This window comes from Rana temporaria, chromosome 13, assembly GCF_905171775.1.
Source record: "Rana temporaria chromosome 13, aRanTem1.1, whole genome shotgun sequence".
Classification (NCBI taxonomy): domain Eukaryota; kingdom Metazoa; phylum Chordata; class Amphibia; order Anura; family Ranidae; genus Rana; species Rana temporaria.
The window spans coordinates 54,503,953-54,518,053 of record NC_053501.1 but is presented as its reverse complement, the minus strand read 5'-3'; the positions used below and the strand labels follow the sequence as shown (position 1 = coordinate 54,518,053).

General features: G+C 43.2%; 1 protein-coding gene across 1 annotated transcript in view; it reads right to left on the bottom strand.

Moving 5' to 3' along the window:
• GALNT16 (polypeptide N-acetylgalactosaminyltransferase 16) overlaps positions 1–14,101 on the bottom strand; it is a 212,056-nt gene that overhangs the window by 43,532 nt on the left and 154,423 nt on the right. The window contains exon 9 of the mRNA XM_040333412.1: positions 12,788–12,891. Within this exon, the coding sequence (XP_040189346.1) occupies positions 12,788–12,891 (104 nt within the window). The remainder of the gene's footprint in view (positions 1–12,787; positions 12,892–14,101) is intronic.

The following is a 14,101-nucleotide window of genomic DNA, read 5'->3' as shown; positions in this document are numbered from 1 at the left end:
ATGAGAAAACCATTTGGCCCACAGTATACGTCCTAGGACCAAATCTGATGGACATTGGACCACACAGTTGAGGGAAGGCAGATAAAGTCTGCAACACCCACAGTGCTTCTACACGCGAGCTTGCCGTTTGGCCAGTGTCCATGTAGAAGCACTGTGGGTGTTGCAGACTTTATCCGCCTTTCCTTGACTATGTTGTCCAATGTCCATCAGATTTGCTCCTAGGATGTATATTCTGTGGGCTAAACGCTTGTCTCATGGTCCTTATCTCTTCTCACACATTGGGAGGTTTAGATATGGGTACTGTGGTTAACATTGATATGCATTAAAGTTCCCTGAAACAGGAAACTATTTCTCCAAAACGTGTTGAGCTACAATGTACAAATGAAGCAACCAATATAATTATTGTAATTGTGAATATGCAATAATACAAGCCGCTGTGCTATTGTCTGTATATCATTGCATGTTTCATACACAACTGTTGTTTTTAAACTATCTTTGTATAATAAAATATATTTTTTACCTTAAATATTATGCATGTACTCACCTCAGTGACAACTCCATATCCTTTAAAGTCCTGTTTTCTTTCTGAAGGGGTCTCCCTTTCTTATAAGAGGGATCTATTGTTGTTGGGGGATCTATGGTGTTGGTCAATTGTTTCTGGGAGCGATGTACTGTTGAGGAGGGGATCTATTGTTGCTGGCTGCTGGAGGGTCTATTAGTGCTGGCTGCTGGGAGATCTATTGTTGCTAGTCAGGTGTATTGTTCCTGGGGTGGGCCTGTTGTTGCAAGGCTTTTTTGTTGTTGAAAGTTTTCGCCTTCAACTGGATCAACTGTGTATATGGGATTGTATTATTTTTTTTTTTTTGGGTTGGACTAGATGGACTCTTTTTTCAACCTGACTAACTATGTAACTATGTAAGTTGTCTATTGCTGTTGAGGGGAATTTGTTATTGTTGGGGGTGTCTATTATTGTGGGGGTCTGATTATTATTCCAATTATTCGCACACGTTCCTGGTAAAATGGCTCATACAAAATGGTGGGTGCTGCAAAGATCACCAGCTGGGTCCTGGTCAAACAATCGAACATATTCGCCAGCACACCAAGGATCGTCCAATTACGTCCAAAAAAGTTTTATTGCAAAAAAATCAGATTACACAGGTGCCTGACGATCGGGGTCCTGTGTGACTCCGAAAAGTTGCACCTTTGTAATGTGATTTTTTTGCAATAAAACTTGTTTGGACGTAATTGGATGATCCTTGGTGTTCTGGCGAATATGTTCGATTATTATTGTGGTGGGATCTATTTTTGCTTGGGAGGGGCTATTGTTGCTGGCTGCATTGGATCCATTTTACTGCTTTTCTTATTATAATTACCAAATTCCATACAGATTACTTAGCATCACAAAATGATAATTGGTTAATGTAACGGAATGACACATGACACCCAGAGACTTTGGAAGGATGAGGGGTACTCCTGTACCGGCGTCACCAAGGAGTCTTATGTCTAGGGTCACCTTATGTGCGATAGGGCCATAGGGTGACTGAGAAATTATATCCTAAATTACAGGAAAGGGGACATTACTGATAGCTCATATTGCAGGAGATATTGCAAAGCGTTGGTTTATTCTATGACTCATTTCTCTGTGTAAACTGTTGACATGCTAATTGAGTCTGGTCCAGGATCTCTCATTATGTACGCTAAATACTGTTTTGTGTGTGGAATGGAACTTGTCAAGCTGTATGCGGAGACAGAACGTCTGTCTAAAGATGTGGTTTGAGGGGAATTCATTGTGTGATGGTGTTTTGTTTGAATTTTGTTAATGAAGGGATGTGACTTCTCAGGTGCAGTGAGTAGGTCATGTTACTTATAGACCTGGCGCCCAGAAGTCTGGAATGTTTAGCAATTAGCCATCTGAAGGTGTATTGAAGCCCCCCCCCAGGGTGTGATGTGTGGGTGGAGAGTTTGATTGTTCATTTCATGCTTGAACTGTATATAAACTTGAGAGCTAACCATTAAAGTTGTCTTGCATTTGAAACCAGAACACAGAGCAAGTCTCGTTATTCTGGGAAGTGGGATGTCTGATGTCTGTTGGATGGTTGGAGTGTCCGATAAGCTGTCGTAGTTGATGGAAGGTCGTAAACGGTGGTGACCGTTACAGTTAATTTTTCTCTAAAACTGGGTACTGGGAGGTGAGTATAGGGTGGAAACAAGGGACAATGCTTGGAGGTAGGCAGGGGGTGGAGACAAGTGGTGACTTGGGAGAGGGGGGTTCCTGCGCCTATTCTTTGAGAATAAAATCCCTGTGTAAGTCTATGTGCTAAACTGCTTCATGACAGCAATGCACTCCCTGTACAGCTGATATTGTATCTCTACAGTAAAGGTGGCCTGTAAAATTTGGTGGTTGAGTTTGCATTTAAAAATGTTCGTGAAAATCATCTCCAATTGACTTTAGTGGATTTTGCTGAAAATATCCCAAAGTTCTGCAATGTACCAAGAGCAGAAATTGGAGCTGGGAGGTCTGCCTAGAGTCATAGTGCCCACCAAAAAACAAGACCTGTCATGACTTTCAAATGAAACATTAGTGGTTATGCAGTAAAAGGATAGCAATCTTTTGTATCAAGAAAATCAAATAATCTAAGGAGTGCTTCTGATATTGGTGCATGATTATTATACGTTGCAAGGGTATCTGAGGCACCAAAAACCAAATCAGCGCACACACAGATATTTCCAGATGCACAGAAGGGGTTACTCAGCTGTTTGTTTTTACAATTTACAGACTGAGTAAACTGTGCACATTTAATATTCTGCAGGATATGGTGCTTCAAATCTCTCTTTTTGCCAAGTTAATCAAGCCTCATAAAATCACAGACACACACCGGAGACAGCCGGCTCACCCACACACTTGCTGCAAATCAAGAGATTTATAGGAAGATTCAGGCAGATAAATAGTTTAAAAAGTGACTCATTCTCATTTAATGGTGCCATAGATAAATGGGTTCAAACTGACAAATTTCGATAGATCCTAAACCATGGCAAAAAAAGAAAGAAATTATCTAATATTGATTACACTTGGCACTTATTGCATTATACTTTGGCACCGTATACATTAAAGGTGATTGATGAAGATACAGAAAATCCAGATTAGGATTTGGTAGGGTCTTCCTTGCATAGCTTTGTATCATCTGCCACTCCCTTCCCATTGCCTTCCACCAGCTATGCTCAAAGCATGAATGTACAAAGAAGGGAGATGCACAGGCATGGTTGGAGGAGCAGAATGGTATCCCTAAAGAAGTAGGAAGGAAGTTTGCTTCTTATGCCCCGTACACACCACCGGTTTTCCTGTCAGAAAAACTGCGATGAGAGCTTTTCGTCGGGAATTCCGACCGTGTGTATGCTCCTTTGGACTTTTTCCCACAGGAAAACTGCCCTAAAAAAAAAGAGAGAGCAGGATCTCTTTTTTCCCATCAGGAAAAAATCCTAGCGGGAAAACCGATCGTCTGTATTCTTTTCAGACAGGAAAAAAAATGCACATGCTCAGAATCAAGTCGACGCATGCTCAGAAGCATTGAACTTAATTTTCTTGGCTCGTCGTAGTGTTGTACGTCATCGCGTTCTTGGCAGTCAAAAGTTCACTGAAATTTTGTGTGACCGTGTGTATGCAAGGCAGGCTTGAGAGGAATTCCGTTGGGAAAACCGTTGTTTTCTTTCCGACAGGAAAACCGCTCATGTGTACGGGGCATAAAGGTGAATTGTGTGCTGATACACATATATACTGTATGTTCTTATCTGATGAGACAATCCTAATTTAGCCCCTAAAGGACTAAAAAGGGAGTTGGTTGCCCAAAATACTGTATGACTATACTGCAGCACACATGTTAAAATTTGTCAGAATATGGTTTAGAATTGAAGTGTATCAATGTTTTTTGGGGGTTTTAGATGGAGTGTGGAAGTGTGAGAACCTCTATTTTGTTTTTATTGCTGTAATAAGAAAAAAATATAATTTAGTCCAAAAATAGAGTGGCATGCCAGGATGTGGTGCTGGTAACATGCACAGTCTAGATCTCTGCTGCCACCCTGCTTCTACAGAAAAACATAGTGTAACCATTTAAAAATGTGGAAGTAAAAGTCCCCCAAGAACCCCCCAGGCAACTCCGACTCTGAGGTCCACTAATCCATGTGTGAATGTTTTCTTCAGTGGCCAGGCTGCTGGGATACCATTCGTGGCCACTCTTTTTCCTTCACAAGACTTAGGGGGCTCTGCATTATCTGCCCACCTGACTCAGCGGAACTCACCAGGCTCCTACCAGACAGCTGTCAAAGGATCTCCTGATGCCACGTCAGATCTGTAAGCCTATGTGGTGACCTGGAAAGAGCTGGTGCACCCCAGCAATGTGATTCCAAGGAGTATACTGGATGCGATAAATTAGCCTGGATGTGTACTGTGAGTTCTACATTTTTTTATAAACTGCCCACTAGATGGCACTTTTCCTTTTCTATACACACACACGAAAAACAGAAATGGAAGGCGCACACATAGTGCATTACCAGAGATAATTTAATAATATTATTTTTTTGTATAAAAGTGGGTAATCACGAAATGCAACTGACAAAAGGCCATAAACACAGTGCATGGACATGCACAGAACACGGGGTACAGCTAACGCATTTCGGGGGCGCAGCCCCTTCCTCAGAGCATGCGATTCGGACAGGGATTGCATTACATTCCTTTTCAAATGGCATTGCAGTGCTATTTGCAACTATTTCTTTTGTATTGATGCAAATCGCACCATAAAGTATCAGTTTTCGGTATCGGGAGTATTTGCGCGAGTACCAATGCTCATGCAAATCCTTGGTATCGGCGCATCCCTAGAATATACGTATGCTTATGGCTACAATTCATATGTTTTGATAGAATCCAGTATACTTGCAGGAATTACCATCTTGCTCATGGAACAGATGTACGCCAATAACTTTATCGCAGTATGTAATTCCTTTGTTGGTGAATGTCTCCCCCAGCTTAGTCCCATGATTTTGGACAGCCAGTATAGAGATGGTTTTGGCTGGTTTGTGTACTTTTGTATGAGCATAAGCCATATTTAACTTGATTGTGGATACTTATATGTATAAAAGAATAATGAAGATATATGGCATTGCATGAAAAATAGTAAGTATTATAAAGGAGTACTTGTGTTGTGTTTTTTATTATTTTTATAACATTTTGTACTAATAAAGCGTGATTCTTTAGTATGCGATATATGGTAAACTGGATACTGTTTTGATGGCTGGTCTTGCATATTCTCTCATGGGAGAAGTGCTGAAATTGGAGACCAATAAAAATCTCCATAGCCTTGAAAATGGCTAGAATTTATTTAAAGGATTTGCCCCCACCCCACAGAACTGAGGGGTTTGGATTTAAGTTTGCAAGTTTGCAATTTTCAAACTGCATGATGGGTTTGATGAATGCCTCACAAACTGATCCCAGGCACATTTGCTTATTCCTACTTGATCGGCAATCGCTCCTTTAAATTATATGTTTTCATTGTTTATAATTCCATTTTAATCTGTTTGTAACCCTCTCTGTCAGGCCTCGTACACACGACCAAGTTTCTTGGCAAAAACCAGCAAGAAGCTTGCTGTTTTTTTTTTTTGCCGAGGAAACCGGTCGTGTGTACACTTTTCAACGAGGAAACCATAGAGGATCTCGTCGGGCCAAAAAGAAAGCATGTCTTCTTTTTCCTCAGCGGGAATGGGAAAATTTGGTTTGCCGAGATCCTCGGCGGCTTCACAAGGAACTCAACGAGCAAAACGATGTGTTTCGTCCGTCGAGTTCCTTGGACGTGTGTACGAGGCTTCGGACATACGCCAATCATTGGATCAGCTGCTGCTGAATGGGACTGCTGGAAAACCTGCATTCGATCAGCCACAGCAGCACTGATCAGAGTGTTTTTATAGAGGAGGAGTCCCCACTGTCAGCATACAATAGTGCAGCCGGGAGCATTCCTCCATCCACCTCGCTTATGTAATTGCAGTAATCTGTTTTCTGTTTGTTTCGTTTCTTTCATTGAGCCCGCTGCTAATGTGTACCCAACTTTACTCAACCTCTGACCATTCCCCCCACCTTACATGCTTTCATCAAAGAATTTGCGTCTCTTTCATGGTATAATAAATTACTATAAACCAAAAGCCCCCCCACTAACTTAAGTTTGAAAACTCTAGAAATATTTTAGTCCTCAAACTACTATTCCTAGAACACACAAAGCATTTCATATTTAGGCAATAATTTGAAACCCACTTCCCAAAGTTTGTACAATGCTAATTATCTTAAGCCGACAAAGGTGGTTCAATAAAAACCAGCCATCATCTGTGTATATGGCAGCTGGTCCAACAGAAGCGGGTCGTTTGGAAAACCAGCAGCCAACCAACTCCCGATCAGCGCTCTAAGCCAATGCCTGGACGTATCGTTCTGGCAGGGGGCCGTCTCCCTGCCAAAACAAAAAAGCTGAGCAAGAGGGATCGCTGTACTAACATCGGAACAGCGACTCCGATCTTAGCTGAATGGGTAGGGGTACTTTTTATATATACCACATTCTCATTCACATGGGGTGGCCGGGATCTGGGGTCATCTATCTTAAAGGGGGATCCTGGATTCCGATAAGCCCCTTGCCTGCAGACCACCAAAACCACAGCCCAGGGTTGTGGGGAACAGACCCTTGTCCCCTCTGCCCCAAAGCACCTCCTATGTTGAGGGCATGTGGCCCCCCATCCTGGCCTGCTGGGCTGCATGCTCAGATAAGGGTCTGGTATGGATTTGGGGGGCCTCACGTCATTTTTTGTTGTAAATTTGGCGTGAAAATCCATACCAGACACAAGTTGCACTAGTCTGAGTTTGGATACTGTTCATTAAAGTCGGAAAGATGTCGGACCGAAGTCGCAGGGCAAAGTCGGATCGATAGTCCCATGACTTTCATGGCCTTAGGGAGACTTAGGCCCCGTACACACGACCGAGTTTCTCGGCAGAATTCAGCCAGAAACTCGATCGGAGCTGGATTCTACCGAGAAACTCGGTCGTGTGTACACTTTTCAGCGAGGAAGCCAACGAGGAACTCGTCGGGCCAAATAGAGAACATGTTCTCTATTTCCTCGTTGTTCAATGAGGAAAGTCGGCCTGCCGAGATCCTCGGCGGCTTCAACACTGAACTCGACGAGGAACTCGATGTGTTTGGCACGTCGAGTTCCTCGGACGTGTGTACCGGGCCTTACTCTCTCTATTAGCCCTGTTACCACTGTTATTCTGAAATTATTGTGCAAATCCAACTTTTTCATTTGTCACCAGTACAGGACTAAAGGGTAAATCAACTAAAGGGGACACCTGTTCTTATTATAATATGGGAATTTTGTTTACTTTGGAGAGGTTTCCTCTTATTACTTGTTCGAAGAAGGGAAAGACAAATCTCCTGGAACAACAAACAGGCAGCAAAAAATTTAATGATAGGGGTTTTAACCCCTTGAACTCTATTTAAAACCCTTTAAAAAAGTTTTTTGGGTTTACATAAACTTTAAATTGGCAACAGATCAACAAATGGTGCTAGAATTCAATCATCCCATACTCAGATTTTTGTCAGATGTATTTTAAGTGTATGTACCTAGGAGAACACTGGATTTCTGACAATTCAACAGGTGTTTTTGTTGTACTGGCAGTGTTTTAAAGAGACAAAACATGGGTAAATGTGCATGTATTACTGAGATCTACTGAATGTGTCCTAGCCCCCACCCCCGACATACACTTTTAGGTGGATGCAGGTTAGTGCCAGAAGAACTGAGAAATGTTTGTAAAAAAATTTGTATGGTCCTTGATTTCCTGCACACAGAACATAGATTCCAGCTTACCTGTGCTTCAGTGCCACCACGAACATTAATAAATACAGTATACATGTAAAAAGGCTAATGAAAACGCCAACTGGCATCACACATTGATTGGTAAAAGCAAACTTTACCTACAAATGATAGACATAGGTACAGATAAAAGTAACATTACTACTCGTGAGACCTTTTCAAATGGCCTTCATGGCTTGAAAATGGTCTTTGATTCAAAACTCCTTCCTTGTATGGGGAGGAATATAATCATTGAAAGGACTCTCCAGTAATACCTCTTCTGTACTGGAACGTTGACAGAATCGGATATCTGACATAATGGCCAACATTTAATAATTCATAAAACCATTCTTACTTATTTCTTCTTTCAATCTGGGACTTTTTATTCAAGATTATCAGCATGGATGCATCATAGTGTACCCAAGCCTTTAAGCACATACTGCAACCACATTGTGAGCTCTACTCTAATTTCTTTATTAGAATTTATTAAGTAGCTGCTGTGGGACACCAAAACCCCTAGGATCAAACTTGAGCAGTTGCAGCGCCCGAAGGAGGGGGGTGGGCTGGCACTACCAAATCCCTGGATATATTACTTAGCGGCCCAACTCCAACATTTGATAGGAACCGCGGGGGTGCAACCCGATGCCTCGGCGGCTCTACTTATGCTGCGGGGATCGGGGGCAGCCTTGATACCAGAGGGGCTGGAGGCGTGTAAATTTCAAAAACCCAATAGGAGAATGCCCACATATGCGCTTGTCCAGAAGATATGGAACAAGGCTAGACAGCTCCAGGGAGTAACCGGGTTCACAGAGTTCAGTCCCATTTGGGGGAATGACGCCTATGGGGAGCTGGCCAAGCTCGAGCAGGGTCGCAGGTGGAGCTCCTGTGGGGTCACGCATCTCAAACATATCTTTAGAGGGGGGGCCCTACTTCCCTTCAGTGAACTACAAAGTAGATTTAACCTGTCGCACAATATGCACTTTTATTACATACAGCTACAGCATGCAGTGAGAGCGCAGGGGACGGCGGTTGAGTGGGTTCAGTCCCCCACTCCGGTTTTCCGAACGTTGTTTCAAGCGCAGGATACCAAGGGCATGATTTCACAATGCTATAATATGCTCCTGTCATCATTGTTGGAGGGGCATCCTATGAAGGTGGCAGAGCAATGGGAGACAGACTTGGGGCCGATTGAGGGGGAGGTATGGGAGGAGGCCCTGCTGGCGGTGAACGCGTGCTCGCTGAATGTGTCGCAAAGGGTGTCTCAGCTCTACATCCTACTCAGGGTGCATTACACTCCGGTCAAACTCTTTAGAATGGGCTGTGCCCCAGACCCACTGTGTGGTCGATGCAGGGCAACCCAGGGAGACTTGGTCCACTTGCTATGGCGGTGTCCAAAGCTCCACAGGTACTGGTCGAAAGGTTCTGGCGACCCTGAACACGGTATTTCAGACTAGTGTCCCATTAGACCCACTTTGCTGCCTCTTGGGCGTGTTGGAAGGGGCGATAGCAGAAGAAACCACTAGAGTGGCGTTTGCCAGGGCTCTATTCCAGGCGAGAAAGCTTATCCTTATACATTGGAAGTCAAGGGAGCCCCCGTCTGTTAAGGTCTGGGTACAACATGTGGGCAAGACTTTGCTGATGGAGAAATACATCTACCAGCACAGGGGTAATGCAGGTAAATTTTTCAGACTGTGGGACCCATGGCTCGCAACGCCGGGGCTGAGCCCCGTGGAACTAGTTCAAGAGCGGTTACTTGGGGGGATGTAGAGACGGGAACTGACCTGCGGAGCCTCGGGCCTGCGTACCTGTGCGGACAAATGAAGGGGGGAGAATGGGGAGAGAGGGCGGGGGTGGAGTGGAGGGGTTGGTGCCCAGATGGGTCTGTTGTTAAAACGATCGTGCATAAGTGACCTTATAAAATGCATCTGATGGTTGAACTGTATTCTTGAAGATATACTCTTTTGCAATTTTAAATGTACAATGTCATCTGTACTATGTTTATCTGTTGTGTGAGCAATAAAAACCTTTTTTGATCAAAAAAAAGAATTTATTAAGTAGCATAAACCTGAAAGACAGCAGACCTTCCCTTTACCCAAGGACACTCATAAAGCTATATCCTGTATTAACATAATTATATTCACATAGTAGGCTATTTTCGAAAAATTCTTCAAGCAGGCTGATTTTATTACACTGTAAGAGAAAAACATAAACAACTGGGGAATATTACTTGTTCCATATAAGTTCGTTCATTCTTCTCATTTTCTTTTGTATTCTATTCTAAATGGCTGTTTTGAGTCGCTAAGGCAACCAGACCAATAACAGGTTTAGGCTACTGATGCTTGTTTTTTACTTTTGTGTCATTCCACATATATTTATATATGTAGTATTTTGGTTTATAAAATTAAAACCTTAATTCATCAAACCACACCATTTTTTTGTAGTTTTTGAGTAGTGAAGGTTTTGTGCCCACTAGGGGGATTTGCCTTTAATTTCTATCCTGGTTGCAGGCCGTGTGGAGTTCCATTTAAGGTTGTTTTCTCCTATTTTCTGGAGCACTGTGAGAGTCCCTTTTTTAAGGTGGGTGGAGTCCTGGGCTGGGGTTGTTGGCCAGGAGTTAGAGAGACTGTAAGGGGACCTGTTTCAGGGTGCGTGCTCTCCCTTATAGGGGAGGGGCTGAGGTTGACTACCCCTGCTCACAAAGACAGAGGGCTTATTTCACCAAGAGTTTATTTCACTAAGAAGCCTTTGTGTAATAATCTAATGGATGAAGTGTTTGACACAGCCAATGCCTGGAAGGTGGAGTGAATAATGTGCTTACTGGTGCAAACCTAGTCATCTAGGTTCTGGAAACTCACATGTGGACCAGGTGAGTGATTACTCCCGTGGAAGAGGGGGTTAACTGTGTAAGGGCCATGTGGATTGGAAGTTTAGGCCTCAGGCCACAGCTTTGCATGTTATGGTACTGGTTTGGGCTGAACTACTGTGACGCCCTGCAACCTGGATTTTCAAAGGCTGGCACCTGGCTCCATGTGAGATCAGAAGCTCCACTCTACACACAGACAACAGGAAAAGAGAAAATCTCTCCAGATTGTGACAATTGCCACTGGTACAGTAATGACTTTTGGGTTTCCCCCTACACCTCTTTCCAACTTCCAGGCACTCATATGCGAGCTCTCAGTACCTACTGTAGATCCAATACAAAACACTGACATCTTGATGCAGCAGTTGGGACCTTGCTAAGCATACGGCAGCATTCCAGCAAACTGCCCTTAGGGGCAGAGCCCCTGAGGCTGGGGACTCCTCCTGCAGGACTGGATCCCAGGACCAACTAACTCCTAGACTTTAGACTATTTAAATCCTCTCTAACCACCTACTGGGAACACCTTCCCAGGGATTGACTGGGTCCCCATCAATATTCAGACTGCCCTTCTGCCTATCCTTAGACCAGGGGTGTCAAACTCAATTTTATCGTGGGCCGCATGAGCATTATAATTGCCCTCAAAAGGGCCAGTTGTATCTGTAAGATTAGATGTCCAGCACATTCCCCTCCCCATCTAGATGTCAAGAACCACCCCACCACCAGAAGTTGAGTCCCCCACTAGGGTTGCCACCTTTTCTTCGAGCCAAACCCGAACACTTTAGCTGCACAGGGCGCGTTTTTTTCGTAATATACACAATCGGACAATAAAAGACCCGGGGCATCTTTGGGTGCCTCAAGGACAGTGGTATTGCAGCACGCTGCGGCAAACAGTGGGTGTGGCCAAACTGCTCTTGCTGACATCGTGGCTCCCCCTCAGTGATGCCAAACCTGCCCCCGGACAGCGGCCCGCATCTCCCGAATGGCAACAGATTTTTGTGTGACTACCTCAGTTACTTGGGGAGCCACAGCCCAGTCTTAATAATGTGTCCGGGTTTCAGGCAGACTGAAACCTGGACACAAGGTCCCAAACCCGAACTGTCCGGGTGAATCCTGGACAGGTGGCAACCCTATCCCCCACTCTCCCTTACATCACAGTGCACCCCCTTTCCTTATGCTGCTGCTGGGAAGAAGCTGGATGCATTGCTTGAAAGCAGAAATGAAGGGTCTGGAGGAGGACCAGAAGAGGGCTGAAGCTCTCCTGCAGCTGCAAGAGAGGTGCGAGGGCCACATGAAATGGCCTGGAGGGCCGGATTCGGCCTGCGGGCCTTGTGTTTGACACCTCTGCCTTAGACTGTTATCCCAGAGCCCTCTAGAATGCAGGGAGAAATAATCAGACAAGCAGTCTGTGAAACACTGAGCAGGCTAAAGCAAGCAACCACTGCTCCACTGGCTACAGAGAACCCAGACTAAATTTATCTAACATTCTAAACTCTAACAAGGGGTGCTACACCCGGATTCTCATGAAATCAGTAGAATGTGGCAAAAGCTCTAAACCTTCCCCATTTTATCCAAAACAAAAAAAGTTTAGTATTTAGATACATTTTACAATAATTTAGGCCTATCAAAAAAAAAAAAAAAATAGAGAATCAAAAACATGTTCTTCATGTCCATTATGAGAAAGTCCAAAGATTCAACAGATATCCAATTCTGTTGTACATAAATTATATTCCAACTTAAAAATGTTTCCCTCATGTTTGTTCATGTAAGAAAGCATCAGAGGATAAAAATAAATTGGTTATGTCATTTTATTACAAGACTGAGTTCAGTAGTGATCTGTTTACGCCTACACCGTTATGGCTCTCAAAGATACTGGGCTGTACAAACTCTCTTCTGCTGCCAACAACTTCACACCTACTCTCACTGTATCTTTTGTTTCCTCTCTTATGGATTAAAGTGAAGACATCAGACATAAACTGCCCTCATGCTACAATGTAGAGATAATCATTTTATAATGTTAGATGGATTTACAGTGACTTTATCAGGTTTTGGACTCACCAAAGTTCTCTCCTCCCCAGATGTCCATTTGCGTATCATATCTTCCCAGCTGGTTAAACCAGGATTTGTCCATTACAAAAATACCACCAGCGATTACAGGCGTCCTAATAACAAAATAGAAGCAGACATTGAGTCTAAGTATTAGAAATAAGGAGAGAAAGAGTGTTCAAACCCAAAGATGTTGTCAATCTTGCAAACATATTTAATAATTTAGCATAGTGGTCTCCAAACTGCAACCTGGGGGCCTTTGCTTTCACCGTGCCCCAAAGCACTCCCCCCCATGTTGAGGGTATGTGGCCTGTTATGGTTCAGAAGGGGGGGTGGGCGCTCGCCCCCCGTTTCCTGGCCTGCATGCTCAGATAAGGGTCTGGTATGGATTTTGGGGGGACCCCACGGCATTGTTCAAAACATTTTTGGCTCAAAATCCATCCCAGATCCGAAGGGTCCCACAAAGTTTTTTTTCTCCTCATCATCAGTTGTTAAGGATACCAGCCCACTTCTTAGCAACCAGCTATTCTTCAAATAGACTTTGGATCATCGCATAATTTGCGATCAATTCAAATTAATCTGAAAATTATAATTCATTAGAAAACGAATATGTGAAACCAAATGAATCAAATTTCAATGAAATTTGTTGCTATTTCATTTGGTGATTCGGATACATCCGAATCTCCAAATAACCAAAGATTCCTCCAAATTTATATTGGGACCGAAACGAATTGCAGATGTCTAGAGTGCTCTGGATCTACAAGTCTTAAGTTGGATACACACAATTTTCTTTATATTTACCATAACCATATAACATGAGGTCAAACCTAAGCACCTTCAATGTGTTTGCAATCAGGCAGGCCCTTGCACTACATAGTTGAAAGTAAATCTAAAGGAAATCGAACAACAAAAGTTGTATAGTGTGTGTATCCAGCTCTCATGCATTGAAAATACTTATCTTGTGTACACTATTGACTAGTGATTCCTGAACTTTTTAAATTTATGATACATATATGACACTTCAATTGTCTGTGACAAATATGGACTGATTAACTAAAATATGTGGTGAAAAGCCACTTTTCAAAGAAAACTCAATCACATGTAAGCAAAATTAAAAACATTTTTTTTTGCTTGCACATGATTGGGTGATGGAAGCCAGAGCTTCATCTCATTTAGTAAGCTCTAGGGGAAATTCCCTTGCAAAGTGCAATTTCCTGTTGCCTTTTGTACATCATTTCCCAAAGAACCATAAAGTTGGATGTTCTGCAAGATCTTGTGTTGTATAATAGAACAATTAATAAAACAGCAAATGAATGCAGAATATGA